General features: G+C 36.4%; 1 protein-coding gene across 3 annotated transcripts in view; it reads right to left on the bottom strand.

Annotated features, from left to right (window-relative positions):
• Cr2 (complement C3d receptor 2) overlaps nt 1–24,832 on the bottom strand; it is a 42,291-nt gene that overhangs the window by 13,579 nt on the left and 3,880 nt on the right. For 2 of the 3 annotated variants that reach the window (XM_021197971.1, XM_021197972.1), the window contains exons 2-17: nt 15,627–16,016; nt 13,032–13,220; nt 12,848–12,947; nt 12,522–12,604; nt 11,611–12,018; nt 10,785–10,961; nt 10,621–10,711; nt 10,123–10,199; nt 9,193–9,600; nt 8,351–8,432; nt 7,955–8,037; nt 7,264–7,656; nt 6,269–6,454; nt 1,851–2,036; nt 1,198–1,221; nt 480–552 (exon numbers count right to left, since the gene is read on the bottom strand). In XM_021197971.1, coding sequence (XP_021053630.1) covers nt 480–552; nt 1,198–1,221; nt 1,851–2,036; nt 6,269–6,454; nt 7,264–7,656; nt 7,955–8,037; nt 8,351–8,432; nt 9,193–9,600; nt 10,123–10,199; nt 10,621–10,711; nt 10,785–10,961; nt 11,611–12,018; nt 12,522–12,604; nt 12,848–12,947; nt 13,032–13,220; nt 15,627–16,016 — 2,950 coding nt within the window. Of the gene's footprint in view, nt 1–479; nt 553–1,197; nt 1,222–1,850; nt 2,037–6,268; nt 6,455–7,263; nt 7,657–7,954; nt 8,038–8,350; nt 8,433–9,192; nt 9,601–10,122; nt 10,200–10,620; nt 10,712–10,784; nt 10,962–11,610; nt 12,019–12,521; nt 12,605–12,847; nt 12,948–13,031; nt 13,221–15,626; nt 16,017–17,462; nt 17,549–18,175; nt 18,279–18,647; nt 18,825–20,469; nt 20,869–21,386; nt 21,473–21,829; nt 21,930–23,177; nt 23,358–24,832 lie in introns of all 3 variants that reach the window. The other variant, XM_029538758.1, reaches the window with a different exon arrangement.

Genomic DNA, 24,832 nt, shown 5'->3' on the forward strand with positions numbered 1-24,832 from the left:
AGGGCCAGGAAGCGGGAGTGGGTGGGTTGGGGAGCAGGGCAGGGGAGGGTATAGGGCTTTGGGGATAGCATTTGAAATGTAAATAAAGAAAATATCTAATAAAAAGACAATAATTATTAAAAAGCTTTATATAAACTAAAGGAAATTAGACAAATGGTTACATGACAATTTACAAAACAAAAGAGAGAAAGAATGCAAGAGAACCATTAAACAGAACATTTCAAAATGTCTTCAGGTGTTATCATTGGTGTTTGTTTTTGTGCTATCACTTAGATTTTTTTTTAACTTGATTTTTACAAATTAAGGTCTGTACGGTTTATCTTTTAAGTTCCTATAGACAATCTGTCCTTTATAGCAACAAAGCACTTTATTCTAGAAATTACATTGTAATTTCAGTTCATTTAAATGTGTTTTGTTTAATTGGAGACAAGAACCCAAAAGCTGTTGTGTATGTTGATCAAACATCCAATTGAACTTACCTTTCTCTGGGTTTTAATATCATACAGAAGCTGACACTAATCAAAATGATAAGTGCTGAGCCTGCAGAAATACCTGAAGGAGAAAATGAATATTTAAATACCAGAAAAAATGTAACACGTACTGCTGCAAACTGATTGTAAGGCCTACTCATAGTAGCACAGAAGTTAGTATGTTTTTCTAATACATTTTTCTTAACCATAAACAGTTAATGACTGAACAATCATAATTAAGCTTTACTTTTTTCTAATTGTGTCTAATCCACATTTTATTTGCAGCACCAGTCACATGGACCACAGGGCTCTAGTCAACTTTCCATCAAGTTTTTTGTTGTTGTTGTTCTTTTCAGTTTCATTGGTAAACAATCTTGAACCTGGGGTATAATTAGGAGCATAGAATACCAAAATACTATAATTTTTGCATAACAATATTTGTTGTGATGTATGCTTTGCTATAGCAGAATAAGATTACTTATTTAAATTGTACCAAATACCAATAGCAAATGAAATGAGACTTTCAATTTAAAACCTTGAATACATTTTTAGCTCTAACCTAAACAGACATTTTAAAATGTGTCATGAACATTAAAATATCCTTAAAACACGAAAGAACATCAGATCCAATGTGATCCAAAATGAAACATATTAATTTGTAGATTGTAAAACATTTAATTATATATTAAAAAATATAAGCACTCTCCATGTATTTAAGAAAACTCACCACAAATAAGAGGAATAGTTGACTCTACGGAGAATTGAAAAAACAAAACAAAACAAAACACAAAATATCAGTCTAGAAGTACAAGATAATGTCATATAAGTACCATTATATCTGATAATGTCCCAGAAATCAACACTCAGCTCCTACTTAGTCTACTTATGATGTAGATATTGGTTCCCCAAGTTACACTCTCTTTTATTATGTCAAAACTCAATGAATATCTTCTTACTTTGAATAGATAAATTGTAAGTTTATCAATATACTCAGCTTTCTAGGCAGAGATTTTTTAGGATCAAATGAAAATATGAACTGTTATAACAGGTTCGTTGACATGTTTTTGGAGCACCTCTCAAGTTGGTATGTACTTAAATCAGCCTAGAGAGAAGTTTCAGTAGGTTTTTTTTCCAAAATAGAAAGCAGTGTTTTACATTTTTTTCTCCTTTTAGATTATTGTGCCCCTTTTGATGTGATGTGCCCCATACTCAACTATACTTTTGTTTGTATTGATTACTGTCTTGTATTGACTTTTAGTTATTTTCTTGTCATATAACTCTTCACCATATCAAAGCCCCAGGAATCTACTACACTGATAAAAACTCCATTCACCTCCTTCATGGATGCTATACAAACAAGAATAAGGCACTTGCACCTACGGTATTTGCAGATAGCCAGAGGAGGGTTCCATTGGTTGTCATCCTGGCACTGGCTCTGTGGACTTCCCTCCAAGGTATACCCATCCTCACATTCCAGAGTCACAGTAGCTCCAAACCGATAGGTTTTCCCAGGTTGAAATCCCTTCTGGATTCCATTTATATCTTCAGGGAAGCTACAGTTTACCTCTGCAATTGATAAAGAAATCTTACTAATACAGAGTCATGATTTGTTCTTTTACCAAGAAAATAGAAGCTGTACTTACTAGGAAGGTTAATCAACTTATTTCATTAGCGTAAGTAAAGCTTCACTGAATTGCAGAAGGCAATAGAGCAGTCATTATTGTCAACCATTTTACAACTTCCGAGCAAAATAAGCTGGGTTGTTTTCTACTTGCATGTCTATGATAATAGTATTTAACTAACTCTAATACCTTCTTGGAGAAATACTAAAGGATGAATGTACAATATCAAATGTTTCAAATTACTGTTCTTTCTTGATTTCTAATCTTACTTTCCAGTTATTATACATGCACATGCATTCTCATTTCTTCTTTTATATTTTGAGCATATAAACCAATAGTGTTCAACTTGTAACCTGCAGGGTACAATGTAGGCATAATGTTATTGTACACTGTGTTAAGGTTATCCTTATAGTATTCAAATGCTGATATCTCTGCCCCCCCCCATATTTGATTGCAATTTGGACATGGCATTGTAATCTTATTCTAAGAGTATCATGCCTCAAAGTTGTGTAAACATTGCTCCTCATTTATTCTCTGATTTCTCAATAAAAGCTGATCAGCCAATGACTGAGCAAAGGAGAGAATAGGGTTGGATTTCTGATCCCAGCCAGGAGAGAGAAAGAGAGATAAAAGAGGGGAGGATGAAACACCATGAGAAGACACCTGGAGCAGAGGGAGCCTGATCAATACTAAAATACAAGTATCTCAGGGATTTTGGCTGGAAGATAGCCAGATTATCTTAGAGGATTAATAATAGGTCAATACTACTCATATATTATGCCACAAAGCTTGATTAAATACATCTTATGGTCTGTCTCATGTATTTGGTAGCTAGCCAGGATAAACAAAAGACTGCTAATAAAATCAACACAGGTAACCACATTCAAACTATGATATCTGTGAATGTGACCTAATACAAAATCTTAAACATATTTAAAATATAATGATATTTTTGGTAACTTGTTTATACATTTCTTTTTAAAATATTTATTTCGTCTCAATCTCCTCCCTCTCTCTCTCTCTCTCTCTCTCTCTCTCTCTCTCTCTCTCTCTCTCTGTCTCTCTCTGTCATTGTATATACAATGGCAGCATATGTATGCTTGTACACTCAGAGGCCAGAAAGTCCTCCTTTTCTGCATTGGATGTTCCACATCTAGAGTTATAGGTGACTGTGAGCTACGCTATGTGGGTGATAGGAACTGAACTTGGGTCCTATGGAAAAACAGCATGCACTCTTAACCATTGGACCATCTTTTGCCCCAATTGCACAGTCCTTGAACATGAATTTTATGTATAATAACATTGTTTCACAATATGAAAATTAGAAACATGCCTGGTAAGAGATTGGACTTGAATACTCACAGCTAGTTGTGTGACTTTGGGTAAGTCACAAATCTTTCCGAGATACTGGAATCTTATCTAAATGGCAGAATAATAATAGCACCACTCTCCTTTGGGTCTCACAAAGATTACATGAGATCATTAGTGCATCTGACATATAGTAGAATTCTCAGCAATATTCTATACTGACTCATTACACTTATTTTATACACATTGTTGATAATTACTTTATAAAATTTGCAAAAATTGCCCAATTTATAAAATTTGCAAAAATTGTCCATAATCTCAGTACCAAATAGGAAAACAGAATCAAAAGAACATTGTAATCTTCATTCACAGTACTGAAAGCAGATAGTAGGTAGGTTTGTTCTTCAACATGTATCCAGGATCCGAAGTATAATCACATAACAGAAACCTTTCTATGATGGATGAGAGCTATGCCTTCAAGGTTTCAAATTGGCACCATCTGTTGTGTTCTTACAGTTCTTGAATAGAATGCTTGTCATTGGTGGTTATGTGTGATGTTTGTTCTCCAGGCCATGACCCTCTTAGGCCCCTCTATACTTTATATGTATAACTTGTGACCCTTGCTATAAGCCATGGAAACAAATCCACTCCACCCATTGTCTTCAGGACAATAGATTCTTGGACATAATGTGAAGGTTCTTTTGGTTCCTTAGTCATCTTTTGTTGTTGTTGTTGTTGTTGTTGTTATAGGAATCTAATCAAATTTACAATCTTATATCAGTCTCCCCAGTTATAGCATTTTAAGCACATGCCATTACACCCTTTTAAAGGGATCATCTTAGAAATCTTTATGGAATATTTTAATATACCCCCAGGTGAAAGCTTTTTGTAACTTTCTTTTATAAAAAAATAAAATAAAATAAAATAAAAAACCTTTTAAACTTCTAGAAAATCCCAGAGACCTGAAATGTGCAAGGTACCCAGGACTCAGTGTGGGTGACCTTAGCTAAAATACCCATCATTGAGGTGATGGAACCTGGAGACCCCCCACCTCCAATAGTTAGACAGGACCCCCAGTGAGGGGGTGGGGATACCAACCCACCTTCAGATTTTTGACCCAGAATTGTTCCTGTCTAAAGGAAATACAGGGACAAAAATTAAGCAGAGACTGAAGGAATGGGTGACCAGTGACCAGCCCAACTTGGGATCCATCCCATGGGCAGGCACCAAACCCTGACACTATTTCTGATGCTATGTTGTGCTTGCAGACAGGAGCCTAGCATAGCTGTCTCTGAGAGGCTCTACCAGGAGCTGACTGAGACAGATGCATACATACAGCTAACCTTTGAACTGAGGTTGGGGAACCCTATGGAAGAGTTAGGGGAAGGACTGAAAAGCTGAAGGGAATGGCAACCCCACAGGACGACCAACATTGTCAACTAACCTGGACCCTGGGGAGCTCACAGAGACTAAGCCACTAACCAAAGCATACATAGGCTGGTCCAAGGTCCCCAGAACATATATAGCAGAGGACTGCCTTGTCTTGTCTCAGTGGGAGAGGATGTACCTAATCCTGTAAAGACTTGATGACCCAGAGAAGAGGGATGTGGGGTGTGGGGGGATGCACACTCTCAGAGGTGAAGAGGAGAGGAGAGGGGGTGAAGAACACTGGGAAGGGGGGTAGCATTTGGGATATAAGTAAATAAAATATTTAATTTAAAATACATTGTTAAAACAAACCAAAGATTTTACTTTCGCCAGGCGTGGTGGCACACGCCTTTAATCCCAGCACTCGGGAGGCAGAGGCAGGCAGATTTCTGAGTTCGAGGCCAGCCTGGTCTGCAAAGTGAGTTCCAGGAAAGCCAGGGCTATACAGAGAAACTCTGTCTCGAAAAAACAAAAACAAAAAAAAAAGTTTTTACTTTCATATTTTCTTTTTTTTTAACTTATTTTATTAGATTTATTTTCTTCATTTACATTTCAAATGTTATCCCGAATGTCTCCTATACCATCCCCCCACCCTACTCCCCTGCCCACCCACTCCCACTTCTTGGTCCTGGCGTTTCCCTGTATAGGGCATATAAAGTTTGCAAGACCAAGAGGCATCTCTTCCCAGTGATGGCTGACTAGACCATCTTCTGCTATATATGCAGCTAGAGACATGAGCTCTGGGGGTACTGATTAGTTCATATTGTTGTTTCACCTATAGGGTTGCAGACCCCTTCAGTTCCTTGGGTAATTTCTCTAGCTCCTCCATTGGGGTCTCTGTGTTCTATCCTACAGATGACTGTGGGCATCCACTTCTATATTTGCCAGGCATTGGCATAGCCTCACAGAGATAGCTATATCAGTGTCCTTTCAGCAAGATCTTGCTGGCATATGCAATAGTGTCTGGGTTTGGTGGCTGATTATGGGATGGACCCCCAGGTGGAGCAGTCTCTGGATGGTCCATCCTTTGGTCTTAGCTCCAAACTTTGTCTCTGCCATTTCTTTCATGGGTATTTTATTCCCTATTTTCTAAATAAATAAAAAACAATGAATTCTAGTATATTTTCCATAGTGGTGAGTGAGTGGTACAAAAGCCTTCTTTATAATTTATATCCATAATCATATGACTGAAGGTTTAGGGATGTTTGTCAAATGCACTCTTATTATAACTTTAACAACAGTGTCACTATAGCAATATAATCTTTGCTTAGTTGCTTAAATTACAGAAAACACTTCAACTTTGTATTAATTAATTAAATATACTTAATTATCATACAATTAATCTCTAATAATTTTAATCTGAAAATACTTAAAAGAGCATATTTAAGACAAATTGCTTTGTTAGGAAAAATAATAACAAGAACAAAGCAGAAAAAGTACCTTTGCAAAAAGGGGGAGGTTGGCTCCAGGTACCCTCATGAGTACAGATAAGACGTGCCTCTCCAGCCATAAGGAAGCCTTGGTAACAACTGTACATGACTGACATTCCAGGGGAAAATCGAGCTATATTCCCACCAGTATGATTCCCATTGGGGATTGTGGATGGAGACTGACACCCTAAAGAAGCTTGGATATCAATAAGAAAAGACTTTAAATTGGGCACAGAGTAACATATAGACAACACAATCTCTGAAAAACAGTAACACAAAAAAGCAATGAAAAACAAGACAATTAGTTCATTCTCAAGTTTGGACAAATGTGTGCTTTTCCTCTTTACACCATTTATTATTAAAATAAAAGAGTCAAAACTATTATAATTTATCAGCCCATCATATTCTAGGACGGTCCCTTGGTTGGTCCCAAAATGTAGGAGTGTTCTTAACTATTATCTATTATCCTCCCTCTACATAGAAAATGAGCTATAATCTAAGCATGACACATACAAGTGCCCAGGAACAAGTAAGTGAACCAGACCTCTGTGGAGCTTAATTTAGTGAAGCTGCACCTCACTAGCAGGAACAAGTTGTCAAATAACAGCTAAAATTATGAGACAATTTAGAGGGTTTGAAGGTCAGCTTCATTCTTCATTACATACAACATTCTCCTTCTGCATGAAATAATAGTCTTAAATATCAAAATTTCAAAGAACATTTTTGTCAAGTATCTGCCAAAAAGTATGCTCACTTTCTCAATTCTGAAGTTATAAGATTGAATAAATTAGAGATTAATCTATATGTTAGTCATTATTTCAGGTAATCTTGCTCAATAGAAAGGAATTAGAAAAAAAATCAAGTGAGAAGACAGGGAAAGGCAGATAATCTTATAAAAACACTAACTGCTTTAGCTTTTAGATGCTTTACTTTTAGGTAGAGAGTAAATTCAAGAGCCTTTTTATTTTATAAAACATCTCACTTTTTATCATAAAAATGACTTACCTTTTCTGATACAAGTTGGTACACCTGGTAACCATGTGTTATTAGTATGACACCTTATCAAGTGGCTGCCGTTCATGATGAAGCCTTGATTGCAGGCAAAATGTACTATGTCATTATGAGAATATGCAGAATGAGTTTTATTGAGTTTGTAACCATGTTTGACTTCTGGATCAGGGCAATGAGTTAGAGGAGAAGATTGTAAGCATTGTGGTGGAGGTCCACTCCAAGATCCATGACCTTTAGAATCATTTATGCACTGCAAACTTTTCTCTCCCAAAAGATAGAACCCTTTATCACATTCATATGAAACTTCGTTTCCATATAGGAAGTGCTTTGCCATCATGCCTGTGTGACTACCATTTGCAATTGTTGGCGGAGGTTGGCAGAGAATAACTGCAGAAGAGATTTAGAGAATTTGAGCATCCATCTGGAAACTAGAGCATGCTTTGGTTAACTTTATCAAATGTTATGTTTATATAAGTAATACATGTTCATTCTAAAAAATTCAGAAAATAAAATAAAGTATAAAGAAATAAATGGTTTTGATCAAAACTAAAAGACTTGCCATGTCTTATACATAGCAAGAAGAAGTATAAACTATTAAAGTAGTTGTAAACTTGCTCTCAATTAATTGATTTTCCTTTTCTAATTCCCTAATCTATGGTTGGCTTCTCCCATGTCCATAATTTACCTGTACAAACTGCAATCTTTTGAAACCAAGTCCCATTCTCAGCATTTTGACACTTCTCATAAGTATGTCCAGTCAACTGGTACCTAGAAAAAGATGTTTAATTACATTTCTTCTCAATATTTTACTTCTTCATCATAAAAAGTACAACTATAGAGATATTACTAAATGAGCCCCTTGGCACAGAGAAACTTAAACTTTCTGTCATCCAAATCAGAAAATTATTTATACTTAAGAAGCACTCATAAAAGGCCTTCCCATGACAGAAAGCCAGGCAGGAACTGCTAGTTTGACCATGTGTGCAGGAACATTGAGAAATCCCCAAACAGTTTTTACCAAAACAAGCTGTGGGTAGTATTAATACACAATCTGAGGTGGGCATTCTTTCTTAAAACTCACCCATTTTGACAAGTTCTATTCACTAGTTTTATATGTGAATCATCTGGAAGGTCATGCAGCTCTCTCATAGGCTCACACCCTTCTGGAGAGACAAGGTTGAGATTGCTTTTAGATTCCTCATAGCTAAAAGAAAGATGACTCAGGAACCAAAGAACCTTCACACTATGTCCAAGAATCTATTGTCCTGAAGACAATGGGTGGATTTGTTTATGTATGTATGTATGTATGTATGTATGTATGTATGTATGTATGTATAGAGGGGCCTAAGAGGGTCATGGCCTGGAGAACAAACATCACACATAACCACCAATGACAAGCATTCTACTTGAGAACTGTAAGAACACAACAGATGGCACCAATTTGAAACCTTGAAGGCATAGCTCTCATCCATCATAGAAAGGTTTCTGTTATGTGATTATACTTGTGATCCTGGATACATTTTGAAGAACAAACATATCCACTGTCTGCCTTCAGGACTGTGAGATCCTGACCATAATGTGAATATTTCTTCAGTTACTGAGCTGTCTTTCTTTTTGGTATGAGACTGCTTTCAAAGGTCTTCTCATTATATATCTTGAATATGTTCTAAATCCAAGAGTATGTTTATGCAAAGATCACAATACAACAGATTTATAGCTTTCTTTCAAATAGAGAAAGTAATCTATGTTTTGTTTTGAGTGGAAGATAATAAATAAGACTAAAGTTGGAGATATAGCTCATACTTGACTAGTTTGTGCAAGGCACCAAAATTTATCTCCAGCCCCTCAATTCAATTTAAAAACATAAAAATTATATAAATAAGTAAATATCTTTTAAATTTTCCATTGGCTTTGCCTTTTTACCTTTTTTACAAAGTGGTTTTTCAGGATCCCAGGTATTATTGGCTTTACACCGGATCTGACTGCTTCCACTCAAAATGTATCCATTATGGCACTTGAATATCACACTATCATTGTAGGAATACGGGGCTTCATTGTCAGTGAGCTTGACTCCATTTGCAACATGAACGTCTGCGCACTGGACAGCTGGGAGGGAAAGTTTACAGAGAGGAGCAGGGCTACTCCAGGAGCCTCTTCCTCTGCTGTCACTTGTACAGTGGATGGTTTGCTCCCCAATGAGTTTGAATTTTACTCCTTCCTCTGGCCCAGGATAGCACATGTATGTGACCACAGTTCCATATGGGACATCTTCTGAGGAACTCCATGTATGTGTCCCGTCGTGGATAACAGGAGGTGGTGGGCAGGTGATTTCTAGGGATATGAAAGATACTGTAGACATCTGACCAAGGGTTTGAAGTGCAGCATTTCTCACCATGTTATTTCTCTAGAGGGTGTGAATGGTGCGCTCATGCTGTGATTAAACCTTATTTTGTATATAAATTTTGATTTAAGCAAATTTCACTGTAAGTAAAATTTAAATTAAAGTTATATATGTTGCCAAAGGTCATACAAGTATTAAATAGCAGGAACAGAATCTGAGTTCATATTTGACACCAATCTCCTATCTCTTCACCAAACCTTGACACAACCCAAAGTAGGAGCTGTGGCTCCAATAGAGTGATCTCTCTATGTTCCGAAGATCCTAAACCACAACATAAACTAGGTACTAAGTACATGGAATTTGACTGATTAGAGAAAGAGGTGACAAAAGAAAGGTGGCAAAATAGATGTAAATGTAAATCTTGACAAAATAGTAATTCCCATAGCATAGATCTGGCATAGGAAACTTATCAATCTTATCACTTTAAAACCTCTGTCAATTTTGTTACTCACCTTTACAAAGATGGATTTCTATAAACCAAGGAATTGTACCTTGACACAGTTGATAAGCACTCTCACTTAACTGGAACCTGGAGACAAAGAGCCATATTGTTTGACCACATGATTACAATAAACTAAGCAAGCATTATGGGATCTAGAGGCAGACTGACAAATTTTAGGACAGAAACACAAGAAAAAATATAGCCAACCTCAGCACCATCCATTAACTGCATAGTCCTCATGCATAGAAAAATATTGTAAGAATCTTTGAGCATATGACAGGGGGAAGACCTTTTTTTAAATTTATTTATTATTATCTTCTTTATTTACATTTCAAATACTATCCCGAAAGTTCCCTATACACCCCCCACCCCTGCTCCCCTACCCACCCACTCCCTCTATTTGGCCCTGGCCTTCCTGGGGAAGACCTTTTTAATGAACTCTTATACACAGTTTACAGGGCATACTGATGAGACAGACATCATTCAGAATGACACATGTTTCACTCACCCTTCATCACAAGAAGAATTAACAGCTGTCCTAATAAACTGATTCTGAGGCCTTTTAAAGAGATGTGGCCCTACTGGCTTACACTCTGCAACTAAGAGAGAAGATAGAATGAGTAACAACCACAGACAATCTTAAGCAAAATATCTGTAATTGCGGCATAGTACCTGTGCACTGGGGGGGAATGGGTGTCCACTTCCCCTCAGGGGTACAGTGTATAGTGTCCTCTCCCACCAGTAAATAGCCAGGGTCACAGCTGTATTTTATGGATGCACCAGGGTCAAAGTTGAGCATGTAACTATCTTCTTTTTGCCCATTGATGATTTTAGGAGGAGCCTGACATCCTAAATGAAAAACAAATACAATAAAACATTTTTAGCATAAAAAACAGACACTGAGCCAAAGAAGTCAAAATTAATATGATAATACCATTTGTATGGCAGTTGTCTGGAACTGAGGGTATTTTGTAGTTCTCACGTAATTTCTCAATCATCTTTTCTTTTCTATACTCAGGCTGTTTGGTTCCTGTTTGCCATAACTTACCTCCTATTTCTCCAACTCTTTATTTTTTCTAAAGATTTTACTATGTACCCCAAGCTGATCTCAAATTCACCATCTTCTTGTATTAGCCTCACAAATTATAGCAATTTTGGTATGAACCATTACACCAGATTTGCTCTTCTGAAGAAACTATCTTAGAAGACTTTATGGAATATTTTAATATATCCCCCAGGTGAAACTTGTTGGCTGTCTTTTTAAAAGTGATTGTTAGGACAAACAAGAGATTGCGCTCTCATATTTCCTAAAGGAATGGATAACTTAGTAAATTCTGGTGAATTTTCCACAGAGGTAAGAGGGTGCTAAAGAAAGACTTCTTTATAATTTGTATCCACCATGACTAAAAGTATAGGTACTAAAAGGGCCCTATGTAAAGTCCATAGACCCTTCCTCTCACTTTTTGAAATGATTCAACTTTGCATATTAGGCACCTACCTTTTTCACACACTGGTACCGGTGGCTCCCATGTGCTATGGGCATTACATCGAATGCTCCTGCTGCCCTTCAAGGTGAAGCCAGGTTCACAAGAAAATGCCACAGTGTCATTATATGAATAACTATCTTTCAAAATAGATAACATCTTCCCTCTATTGATCTGGGGTTGTAGACACTGAACTGCAGAAGTTGAAAGTTCACAATATGGAGCAGGGCCGCTCCAGATGCCAGTCTTCTGACTACCGGTAGTACAAGAGATAGTCTTCTCTCCAATAAGAGTGAAGTTCACTCCTTTCTCTGGGCTTGGGTCACAGGTGTAGGTAACTGTGCTTCCATATGGTACATTTTCTGAAGAGCTGCCTGAATGTCTTCCGTTACGAACAGGTGGAGGTGGTGGGCAGAGAATTTCTAGAGATGGTAAAGGACAGTGATTTCTTAAACTGCTGAGTCATTCATTAAGCTAATGCAATATAATTACAAATGCAGTTTTAAAATTTTATTTTTAAATACATCTCCTTTGCTGATTTCTTAGTTTTAATTACCAAATATGCAATCTCCTTTATATACATTGGTTCAAGTTCCCTTACCAAGATCATTTATCCCCGGGAGAAAGAAAAGCCAGTAACTTTACTTTAGTTAAAGAAACAGAGCAAAAAGCTAACTGAAGCAGAGCACACCCTTAAATCCTTAAGATTCCTAGGTTATTGGGTTTTTTTGTTGTTGTTATTTTGCTGTGAATCTATATCTACCTATCTATCCATCTATCATCTATCTATCATCCATCTATCTATCTATCTATCTATCTATCTATCTATCTATCTATCTATCAGGGTTAGGGTTAGGGATCTATCTTTGCTTATAGAGAAAAAGTACATGCTTATAGGAAAGTCAAGGACATAGTATGTACCTACCTTTACATACTGGCTTCTTAGTCCAGATGGCTTTCTGTTCAACAATTACACACTGACTAGAGTGTTGTCCTTGTAATTGGTACCTGAAGACAAGGTTTAGAATTTGGTACTATCAGGCAATTTGTGCTGTAAAACTGGCAGGCTTGACTTCAAATCTATGAAGAGTCCACTTAATCTGTACAGTTATTCTTTTATCAGTATTCTCTTTCACCGCCTTATTCCAGATTATTCCAGGCTCATCCATGTTCTTTCTATAGGCATCATGGTTCACAGCAGGCACATATAATCCAAGAACATTAAATTTTAGAGAACCTCCTGATACTCACCCTTTATTACAGGAGAAGTACACAGTTGCACCAACCTGAAGACTCAGAGGCTCTTTTACCTGCCCATTGGGAAACATTCCTGGATGTTCACACTGGGCCTCTAAGAAAAAAAAAATGGTAAGAATAATAAATAAACCATGGCCTATATCAGGTCAGCCTCAAATAGATAGTAAATTTAAGGTACCTTTGCATGTAGGGATGACGCCATCCCAGTCTCCTGAAGATAAGCACTTAATTGTCTTTTTTCCAATAAGCAAATAGCCAGGTTCACAACTGTATGTCACAGACAACCCCGCAACAAACTGGTCAACATTCTGTCCTGTGTGGTGTCCATTATGAATCGTTGGAAGTGATGGGCATTCCAGAGGGAAATCTTTATACGTACACATAGGGGGAAAGCCATCAATCGGATGATACATACTTCTAAATACAGCTAAGTACATAGCATGCATTCTGTGGTAACCAGTCATCATTAACTTTCAATTCATTCACAAGCAGATGTGGCTTAATTATTTCCATTTATGCAAAAACGTTTATAATTTGGAGTGAGGGAGATACATATGGGCTTACTAGTTAGCCCTGCTTGGCTTGTAACTCTCTATGTAAACCAGGCAAACTTTTAATTCATAAAGATCCACCTCCCATGTGTGGAGATTCAAGGTATGTACCACCATACCAAGATTTATTGTGTCATTTCATCTTTAATTATATTGTATGGATTACTTTTGCCTTCAGAAAAATTTCAGTTTCTAGAAAGGTTCAGCTTAAAGCCTACCATTCAGAGGATTATCCTGACAGATATTATTAGTACAATTTTTTGGTACCTTATTTATAACATGTATATAAATATGTACATTATGTTTAACATACATACTATTCTAACTCCATTTTATTGCATAGCACAATATATCTTTGATATTTTTCCATTTTCATGTAAATATAGGGTCACCTACATCTTTAATATTTGTTTTCCATAAATAATCCATTTTGAGACTATCTGAAAGAATACTTTCCTCTAAGACTGTTCATTTGTCTACTGGTTAGTTAATCTACTGATATATAAGTTAAATAAATATAATTTGTGGTACTTGAGATTGAACTAGGCAAGTACTCTGTCATTGAGTTAAGTTATATACACAATCCCTTTTGTTACTTTTATTTTGCTACAAGGTCTGGCTAAATTGCCCAGGCAGCTTTAAAATTATACTGTACCCAGGCAGGCCTTGAACTAATAACACTTTTACTGCAGCCTACTGAGAAGTTAAGATTGTATCTCTGTGCTACCCAGGCTAGAGATAATCATACTTTTAAACGACATAGTATTCATAACTTCTCTGATCTATTTAGAATTTATCAATATTTTCTCTATTAAACTTTTATAGTATAATTTTATCAAATACTGACAATTTCTATGCTTTCAGAATTAAACTTTGGATTTAGATTCATTAGCAATATTAACCAGATAAAATGAGAATTAAACATTCACAGTAGTTCCTATTTTTAGCGTTAGTTGATTTGAAATGCTACAACCTAGGAGATGGTTTGAATAGCTGCATATGTAGCAGAGGATGGCCTAGTCGACTATCATTGGGAGGAGAGGCCCTTGGTCTTCAGAAGATTATATGCCCCAGTACAGGGGAATGCCAGGGTCAGGAAGCAGGAGTGGGTGGATTGGGGAGTTGGGGGGGGGGGAATAGGGGATTTTTGGAGAGGAAACTAAGAAAGGGGATAGCATTTGAAATGTAAATGAAGGAAACAACAATATGAACTAATCAGTACCCCTAGAGCTCCTGTCTCTAGCTGCATATATAGCAGAAGATGGCCTAGTCAGCCATCACTGGGAAGAGATGCCCCTTGGTCTTGCAAACTTTATATGCCCTATACAGTGGGACACCAGGGCCAAGAAGTGGGAGTGGGTGGGCAGGGGAGCAGGGTAGGGGGATGGTATAGGGGACATTCGGGATAGCATTTGAAATGTAAATGAAGAAAATATCTAATAAAATAAGTTTAAAAAAAGAAATGTGAATGAAGAAAATATCTAATAAAAAAAATGTTTTTGGCCGGGCAGTGGTGGCGCACACCTGTAATCCCAGTACTTGGGAGACAGAGGCAGGCGGATTTCTGAGTTCGAGGCCAGCCTGGCCAGGGCTATACAGAGAAACTCAGTCTCGAAAAACAAAAACAAACAAACAAAATTTTTTTTTTGAAAAAAAAGAATAAAGGGTAGATCACTTGTGAACATGTTTGCAGAGGACACAAAGAAGGCCATTGTTTCAGACTACAATGAACAGATATTAACAGATGAATCTTAAATCCATTGGGCATATTTTTGCTCCCAGATTCCAAATTTCCCAGTCACCTGATTCTCACAGTTCCTACTCGCTCCTCATCTTTGGAAGATTTCTGCAGGGATGCTATGTTTGGTTAATATTCCATTAATTTTTTTAAACTCTTTACTTGATTGATTTGTTTCAAATGAATAGTTATAATCCTTACAACTAAGAAAAAGCAGAAAGCCATCATTTTCCTCTTTCACTTGCTATTTCACACCAGCTCATGTCTCTGCAACTCATAGACCCATACAATTCTTCCTGCAGGGGCATGTAACAAATGGTCTGTCCATAAGTGGATGACCTTAGTCCTCAGTGAGACTTTACTTCCTCTCAACTTTCTCTCTGGTGGGCAGGCCCCAGCCCTTGATGTAGTTTTGCTCCCACACTCCATGTTCTCACGAGCTGGCAGAGCCCAGGGATCTGACTTGTTCTATTCTCCTACTTACCACTCTCACAGACTGGCAGTGCTGTTGGTCCCCACATTTTATTTGCCTGGCACCAGACAGTTTTGCTTCCTTTCATGGTGAAGTTGGCTTTACAGGTAAATGTCACAGAATCACCATGTCTGAATGGTGGTCTAGATCCTTTATTTATGAATCCCCCTGGTACTATGGGTTCTGAGCAAGAAATGATTTTATTCACAGATTCACATATAGGAGGAGCTTTATCCCAGGTGGCATTCACTTGATCTTTACTTATACAAAAGATAGCCTTTTCTCCGATGAGGCGGTAGCTAGGTGAACAAGTGTACCTCACAACAGTTCCAGGAATTATGGGAAGAGAATAATAGAGTTTCCGAGCATTTTTGACTTCAGGAGGAGGGTCACAAGAAATCTCTGAAAAATAGAAAAGGAACCATGTAAGCATTCTGATCTTTTTTTAAAAATTAATTAAAAATTTCAAGTATAGATCAAATCACTTTTCCAGAAATGTACTTAGAAATCAAATAATTTTCTATGGTTTTACTTTTAGTTTGCTTATTTCCAAATTCTTACCTCTTTTGATCATCAGCAAAGAAATGAATATAAATCACCTTAATCAGACAACAAGGAAATAGAATTGGTCTCAAATCTATCTAACATGTAGTTTCAGGGATTATTTTTACAATTTTTTACTCCAAACAATTTTAATAAACAAAAGGCAAACTTTAAATATGTTAAAGACATGCTAATTGCATGTAGGAAGTCAACATGGACTGTTGACATTTGGGCTCAATAGTCATGACTTCAAATCCTTGCTGTCTTTCAATAGCTGTATGACCTTAGGCAAGTTGTATCCTCCTTCAGCCTCAGAGTCCCAATCTATAGTGTAGTTCATGTTTCATAAGGTATGGTGAGAATACAGTGAGACAAAAGCATGTAAATGATCAGAAACACACTAGTTACTCAGTGCCTGTTTGAAACACACAGCCAGCTTGTAGGTAGCATAGTCACATTAGATACTGTCACCAAAGACATTGCAGCCTCCCTACAGGTCAAGTGATCCCTTAAGGACAGATTCCTTTGAGAAAACCATAGAAATGATGTTTTGAGTAATGATCTCATATTCTTTATATATCCTAGTGGCATGAAAGAAATTGTTAATAGCTAATATGACACATCTTTTCTGGGAAATAAAGAAAAAAATTGTCCTGGAATGGGGTCTATCCCAAAAGCTGTTGCCTGTATGTGGGATATATTCTTCTAGCTGGACTGCCTTGTCTGGCCTCAGTGGGAGCAGATCAGCCTAGCCACACAGAGACTTGATGTGCCAGGGTGGAAAGAAACCCAGGGGGACTTCCACTCCCTCAGAAAAGAAGGAAAATGGGGAGGATTGTGGGAGAGGGTGGCCAGAAGAAGGAAGTAAGCAGAATGTAAAGTGAAGTAAAAACTAAATAAACAGATAAATAAAAATAAATAAATTTAAAAGAAAAGAAAATTGTCAATGTCTGTATTTCATTAATGTCTACTCTGTAGTACATAGAACTCTTCAGTACAAGACATGACATATGAAGGCATAACCAATATTTTATTACACTAGAAAGAGTTATGCTTGGTTTTGATACAGGTAGCTTTCCAGAGCCTTTATTATTTTATTTATAGAATCGCAACATAGTATGTTAACAATTGAACAAATGTAATGCTTTTTCTGCATTTTAAATAGAAGACAGTGCCAATTATTTGTTTAAAGTACATAATTTGGTTAGAGTAACCCTAACCCTGAGTTATTATACTTAATATCTGTATGGAAATATAGAGTCAAGAGACAAGATTCATATTTGATTATTTTTATTTTCTACTCACGTTCACAGACAGGAAACTTATTATTCCAGATTACTGTCTCTCCTTCTGGGATACACTGACTAGAAGATTTGCCTTTTAACTGGAACCTTAAACAATAAGGAGCAGCAAATCATCACTAGAACAAAAACCACTTTTCAATTATACGGGTGAGTCACTTCCCTCATGTGTTTGTAGGATGCAATGCATTTTAAAATATTTCTGGCTTAAGAAGACGCTCATAGTTACTTGTGAATATGATTCACTAAACAGTGAATCAATAATGGATAAACACATACTAAAAATGCATCTTTTCTTTTGAATTCCTCCTCTCCTTTTTGGCACCAAAATGTCAACATTATCTTGATTATCTTCAGGAAAATGGTCTCAATTCATATAGATAAAATAAGGAAGACACTGTTTCCCAATTTTACTCCAACAAGTCTCACTAAGTCCAAATTTTATATTCATTTTCCATATAGGACCCTTAATTTGAGTACCAAAACTTTGCATTTCCAGATGATGAAATGTTAATTCCTACTTTTGCTGGTCAAGCACAAAATATATACACGTGAAAAAAATAAAAAGGTTTTGGTTGATGGCAGAGTTCATAGTCAGAAAAGGTCAAGAAAAGTTAAGAAAATAATAAGACAGTAATAATTTAACTATCTTCAGAACTCATACTTTGCAATCATTATGGGAAACAATCAGTGCAGGTCCTATCACTTCACACTCACCCTAAATCACAAACAAAGGAAACCTCTGCCCCAAGCTGGAGATTAGGGGGAAGAAACACACGGCCATGGAGAAGTAGGTTTGGAACTGCATCACATGATTTCACTAGGAAAGAAAAGAGAAGGCTTGCAAATGAAGAGTCAGGAAACTGTTGAGTTTAACAGAGCTAAAGCTAAAGGTACGTCCTCAATGTCCAGCGACGTCCTATGATGCCCAAGAGCTAGAACCTGCCATCCCTGGACTCCATGAGGCCCAGGGACCCCAGACTGCTCCCTCTCCACCCCTGCGGACTGGGGTTCTGTGGCTTCCCACAGCCAGACGCAAGCCGCTTCTGCCCACCCAGAGCACCGGAGCTCTGGAGGGTCATCTCTCTGGTGGTCATCTCTCCCACCCCCTTTATTTCCCCACGACCAGAACCCAGTACACGAGGAGTAAGGAAACCATTGAGGTTAACAGGGTTAAAGCTCTAAGCACCTTCACATGTCGGGACTGTATGGCTCCAGGTTCCCAAGGATGTACACTCCACATGGTTAGTTCCAATGAGAGTATAGCCAGGTTTACAGCTATATGACACTTTCTGGCCAACAGAGAAGAATTCCTTATCCTTTTTGGTATAATCACCATGGAGGATATTTTGAGGTGGTAGACATCCTACAAGAAGAACAGGACCAGAAAGTCCTTTTATTTCTTCAGTAAGAACTGTATTCTTTACTACTTATGGCTATCTACTACACTAAGGCAGAAAGAGAAGCCATGGGTTGGGATTAATGTATCCTTCTCCAATGTGTCACACTTGGAAGGCCATGTGTCTGTCTACTTTCTCTGTTTTCATCCATTCCAGGTAACACTACTCTTAACACATTTTTCACTTTATTCAACTACAAACTCTGAGAGACCCTTCTACCAATAGGGTAGATAAAGAATCAAACACATGCTTTTCCCACCCAAATCTGCCATATCCTTTTTGCTCCAAAAAAGCAAGGTTAATGAGGCTTTGTTGCTTTTAAAGAGGCAGACAATTCACATTAAGAAAAGAAGGAGAGAATGGGGGCCACAGGCTCAAAGTAACTACCAACTTTCTTCCACAAAATTACATTTTCAGTATCAACATGATATCTACAAAATTTTAAATCAAATTTTTATCTTAGCTAATCCTGTCTATTAATGTGGTCAATGCAATGGAGAGTTTATTTTACCCTCATTTAAATATAATGAAATCATTAAAAACTCTAATGATCAACTTTTGTACTATGTTTGAAAATTACTTTTATTCTTTAAAGAATATAATCATATATTTATGAGATACCATGTGATATTATATAATAAAAATAAGGGTAAATATAACTGTCATCTAAAACTTATTATTCCTTTGCAAACTTTCAAATTCCTTTAGTCTACATTTAAAATATACATATAAACTGTCATAATATGTAGCAGTAATTCTACTGTTTGTAGAAACACCAGAACTTATTTCTTCTATCTAATCTGACTTTTATCTGCATTCTTAACAGCTGGACGGGTCTTTATATGTGTAGAAGTGGGCCAGGTCCTCGTGCTTACATGTGTGTTTATGTGGGGCTGTGCATCAATACATATGCATATAGAGGAGATTATCTTGTTTTATGAGACAAAGATTCTTAGTGGGAACTGTGGCTCACCAACTAAGCTAGACTGGCTGGTCAGTAAACCTTAGGAACCTGTGTGTCTCTGCCCCCTCTAACTCTAAGATTAAAAGCACTTGCCACCACACTTGGCTTTTTACATAGGTTCCATGATTAAATTCACGTCTTCATGCTTGTACAACAAGCACTTTATGCATTGAGTCATCTCTCTAATTCTATTTTTTTTTGATGAATTATTTTAAAATGAAGAAAAGTCATACATCATTGTGGTTTGATTTGCATTTTCTGGTGATTAGTAATCGTAAACATTTTGCCATATATTAGCTGGCCATTTTATTTTGGAGAAATTATTAATGTCCACTTTGATGTTAGATTTCCTTTCTGCTATTAAGTTCTTTCAGTCCCTTATAAGTGCTGACATTCCTTGTCAGATGTATAGTTTGGAAATATTTTCTCTCACTCTGTATTATTCTTTTTATCCCAGTATTTCATTTGCTGTAGAGAAACTTTTTGCTATCTAATACAGTTAGTCTATTTTTGACATTGTTTTCTATATTTTTAAGGGTCTTATCCAAAACATGTTGACTATTCCAGTGTTCTATAGGTACTATGTATCTATTCTTCAGAACTTCTATTTTTATTTAGAGATACCCAAAGTTTCCAGCCCAACTTACCCATGAAGCATATTGGCAGTGGAGGGCTCCATTTGCTGTTTGGCTGGCACCATGCTATTCTGCTGCCTTTCATGGTAAAGCCAGACTTGCACTTAAATATTACTGTATCATTTAAGAAGAAGGAATGTTTAAATCCAGACTCCACAACTCCATTTTCAATTGCTGGCACTGGGCACTTGACTATAGCAATACACTGAGGAGGTGGACTGTTCCAGATGCCAACTTGATTGTCTTTGCTGGTACAATATATTGACTTCTCACCCACCAGATCAAATAGTTTTTCCCTATTCTTTCCAGTATGGCAATAATAAGTGACTACCATCCCATAGAAAAAGCTGTCTCTGTTGCTGCTGTAGAAGTCTCCATTGGAGATGGCTGGAGGTGACTCACAAGGAATAGCTTTTGGAGGGAAGTAGTTAAGAAAAGAGAGAGGCATTGGAAAGTTACATTTTTTTGAAAATGTAGTCTTCATTCCCAGAAACAGAGCTTAATGTTTACCTACAAGTTACATATAATATTGAAATTCTGTATTCTAATCAAAGTAACAAATAAGCCAGAAAGGAAAATAAATGGAACCAGCTGATTGAAAAGTCAAAAGGCTATGAGCTCAAAATACAGAGACTCTGGCACTATAGGCTTCTTGGGGTAAACTACTTTTGAATGGTTACTTTTGTCGGTGTATAATCTAATGAATATTTTAAACTTAAGAATCTACTCACTATTAAATAATATCATAAAATAATATTAATTGAAAAGTGTGATAGAATTAGAAGTCACGGAAGTTAAAGCTGAGTCCACAACAACTCAAACCTAGTAAAACTTCCCAAGCACTCATGTTTATGTGCAGATGCTCAGTTTCCTTTAGAAGGGGATAAGAGAAATTTAGTAGGATGGTATAAAAAGATCATTTTACTCACATTCACAAAGAGGCACACCATTATCCCACATTACGGTATTGTCTGATATAATACATGTAGCAGATGAGTCACCAATGAGTCGATATCTAGAAGCAAAGAGGTGACTCATCATATCCCAGTTACACTTACACTTTAGAAAAGCCTTAAACAATGAGAAAAGTTAGAATATTTTGTAAGATACAGTGAAATAGTGATAGAGAAGGATTTATATAATAAACTCAACAGTATAGCCAGAAAAGACCTGACTTCCTAGTTAATAGCACTGGAGACTTAAAATTGAAGAAGAGTAGCTTTATCTTCTTTCTCTCTAAGGGTCTTCTTGACTGAAGTGTCATTTCTGAAGCAGGTGAAAGAGACCATGCTTTTGTATTTACTCATATTAAAAGGTTTCTGGTTATTATTTCAGTACCCATGAATCCTGCAAAGGCATCCTGCCTACTCACCCTTTATTACAAGAATACGTAATTGTTGACCCAAACTCGATACTCGTGTTTATATGCACAGAACCATGGAGGGGGTCTTGAGGATTGATACATAGTTTACCTACAAGGGAAACAAAACAGGATTTGGGGCTGGGGTTAAGAAGACTTTATGTTTTTCTATTAAATTCCCTAACTAACTAGATTTGCTGATGAAACTGCATATGTTTTTTTTTCTCAAAGCATTTTTATGATTTGTAAAACGTATACTTTCTCAAGAAGCAGTCAATTTTTGAACACTTTTCAAAACCTATTGTTTATATTTCTGTACATGGAGAAAATTTTTACTTGTGGTCAATTCTAACTTTAAAGCCTCCATTTTCTTTTAATTAAATTCTATTGGCTAAAGGCATCATCTACTAAGTCTCCTGTATTAAAAACCTACAGTCCTCATTTCTTACCTATAACTTATCCTCTAATTCTTCATTTAATTCAGTTAGCTACAAAATTTTAGTGCCCGAATTCCAGAATTTCTCTCCAAACTCATTATTTTGGCATTTTTGTAGTTTTACTGGATTATTGAGAGGCAAAATTTACCTTTCTAATGCTTGCCTGGCTTGGTCTAGTACCTCCTCCAAAGCATGGCATGTGTTTCCTTTTTACTGCATAAATATGATCATGCCATACTTCCCACTTACAAACTCATGATGATTTACCATTATTCGTGGGAAAGAAAGTATACAATCCTAGAGTTATATTTGCTCAAACTATATTGACATTTTTGCATTTGTCCAAAGATATTTTCTCCATAGTTTTGCCCTCTGCCAAGAAGACCTCAGTTTCCCTAATTTTCTCAAATAACATTTATTTTTCTGTGGTTGAGTATCAGTTTACTTCTATTACTAAACAATATCATAAAGTCTGGGACTATATTTCAGTGATAAAGTACTTGGTTAACCTGTGCAGTGCCTTGTGTTCCATCTCAGGTATGCACTAGAGATATGTGATTTTTTTTGTTGTTGTTGTTGTTCCTTACAAGATGCACTTTCTACTGCTTCACACATTCTAGGTAATAAAAACTATTTTTTGAATTGAATATAGTAAGAATGAGATAAAACTAATATTCTTTTGTATACTAACATCTAATCTCACTCTAGCACAATATAGAAATCATAGAATGATGTCATAAAGACAATAGCTTAAACCGTGGTGGTGACTTACACACTAGTACTCAGAAAACTTAGAAGTTAAAGAAAACAGAGAGGTATATATGCCACGACATATTAACTTAATGGTCTTTTGTCTGGAAAACGACAAACTATCCTACACAGATAAAGTGATAAAGCCAAATATGGCTTGTAGAAGTACTCACGTTTACAGAACTGCTGAGCATCTGACCACTTGGAAGTTTTTAAGCAGGTGATAATAAATGACTTCCTAAAATACCCAGGGAGGCATTTGTATTCCCAAGTTGTTCCAACGGCAAACTCAGACTTATCACTCACAATAGAAGGCTTAGCAAAAGAATAATTTGGCAGCAACTTACACTGACCTAGAAATAAGGACCACAGAAATATCAAAGCTGAAAAAAGCTAAAGTTTCTCGGCTTCTCTTTTGTCACTGATTTATCCAACAAATTTGATCTTTAGAAGTAATATTGTTTGGAGAAATATTGTCTGAAAAAATCATTCTAGTCTGGATGAACACATAGAGAAATTCAAACGGTTTTAAATACATACTTCAGAGGAAGATCTGGAGAAAAGTTTTTTCATAAAATTTCATCCTTTTATAATTCTGTAATTAAAAACTATGGATGGATTGCTTGTTTTTTCCCACAGTGTGGTCAGAAAATATAAGAAACATATGTAGAACTTCAGGAATATGTATATAGAACTTAATATAAGACACAAAACTCTGAAAGTAATAGAGGTAAATGAAGGAAGAACCCTATGAGACAGCATCATAGGAAAGCACTTTCTATACAGTTGCTTTCTCCAGGTGCTCAGCAAATAGCACAACAATTGATGAATGAGACTTCATGAAATTACAGAGCATCTGCACAGCAAAAGCAAAGAAAGTGAAAGGTAGTCTACAAAATGGGAGAAAAATCTTTGCTAACTAGATATCTGATTAATATCTAGACTATATAAAGAAATGAACACCCAAAACCATCAATAAATGAGCTAGTGGAATGAGCATTCCATTCTCAATAAAAAAATTAAAAAATTTCAGCCTCATCTATCATCAGAGAAATAAAAATTAAAACTGTGTTAAGATTCCATCTCACACTAGTTTTTGTTAAGAAAACAAGTAACAACAAATGCTGGTAAGGATACAGACAAAAAGGAACAATTTTACATTGCTAATGAGAATGTAAACCAATCTGGCCACCATGAAAATTAGTCTGGAGATTCCTCAACAAACTAAATATAGATCTACCACATGATCAGCTATAGCATTTGTCAATGTTTACCCAGAAGAATATCACAGATATATTTGCACATCAATGCTTATTGCAGTATTAGTCACAATGGCTATGTTATGGAACCAACCTACACGGCCAGCAACTGAATAGATTAAGAAAATGGGGTATATATACACAATGGTGCTTTTTTCAGCTATAAAGAAGAATGAAGTTATGTTGTTTGTTAGAAGATGGATGAAAGTGGAGATGATAATATCAAGTGCATTGTCAACCTCTTTGTCTCGTATATATTTGAAAGTAGCAGTAAACTGTCTGGAGAACAAAGGGGATTAATGGGAGGGGAGAAGATTAGGGAGCGAAGGGTAGTAGGTAGTATGTTCTTGCACTGCACTATATAGTTGTATGAGAATGGGCTTATACAAACTTGTATAATTATAATAAGTTAATAATAATAATAATAATTCTATACATTGGGAGTGGAAAGAAAGTTGTGTCCATTATTTGTACCAGTTATTTTTCTGATCATTGTCACATATATAGTTGACAGAAACAACTTAAGGGAGATGAGATTAGTTGCTTCATACTACAGAGTACACCATCAA

Source organism: Mus pahari, chromosome 5 (genome assembly GCF_900095145.1).
Source record: "Mus pahari chromosome 5, PAHARI_EIJ_v1.1, whole genome shotgun sequence".
In the NCBI taxonomy this organism is placed as follows: Eukaryota; Metazoa; Chordata; class Mammalia; order Rodentia; family Muridae; genus Mus; species Mus pahari.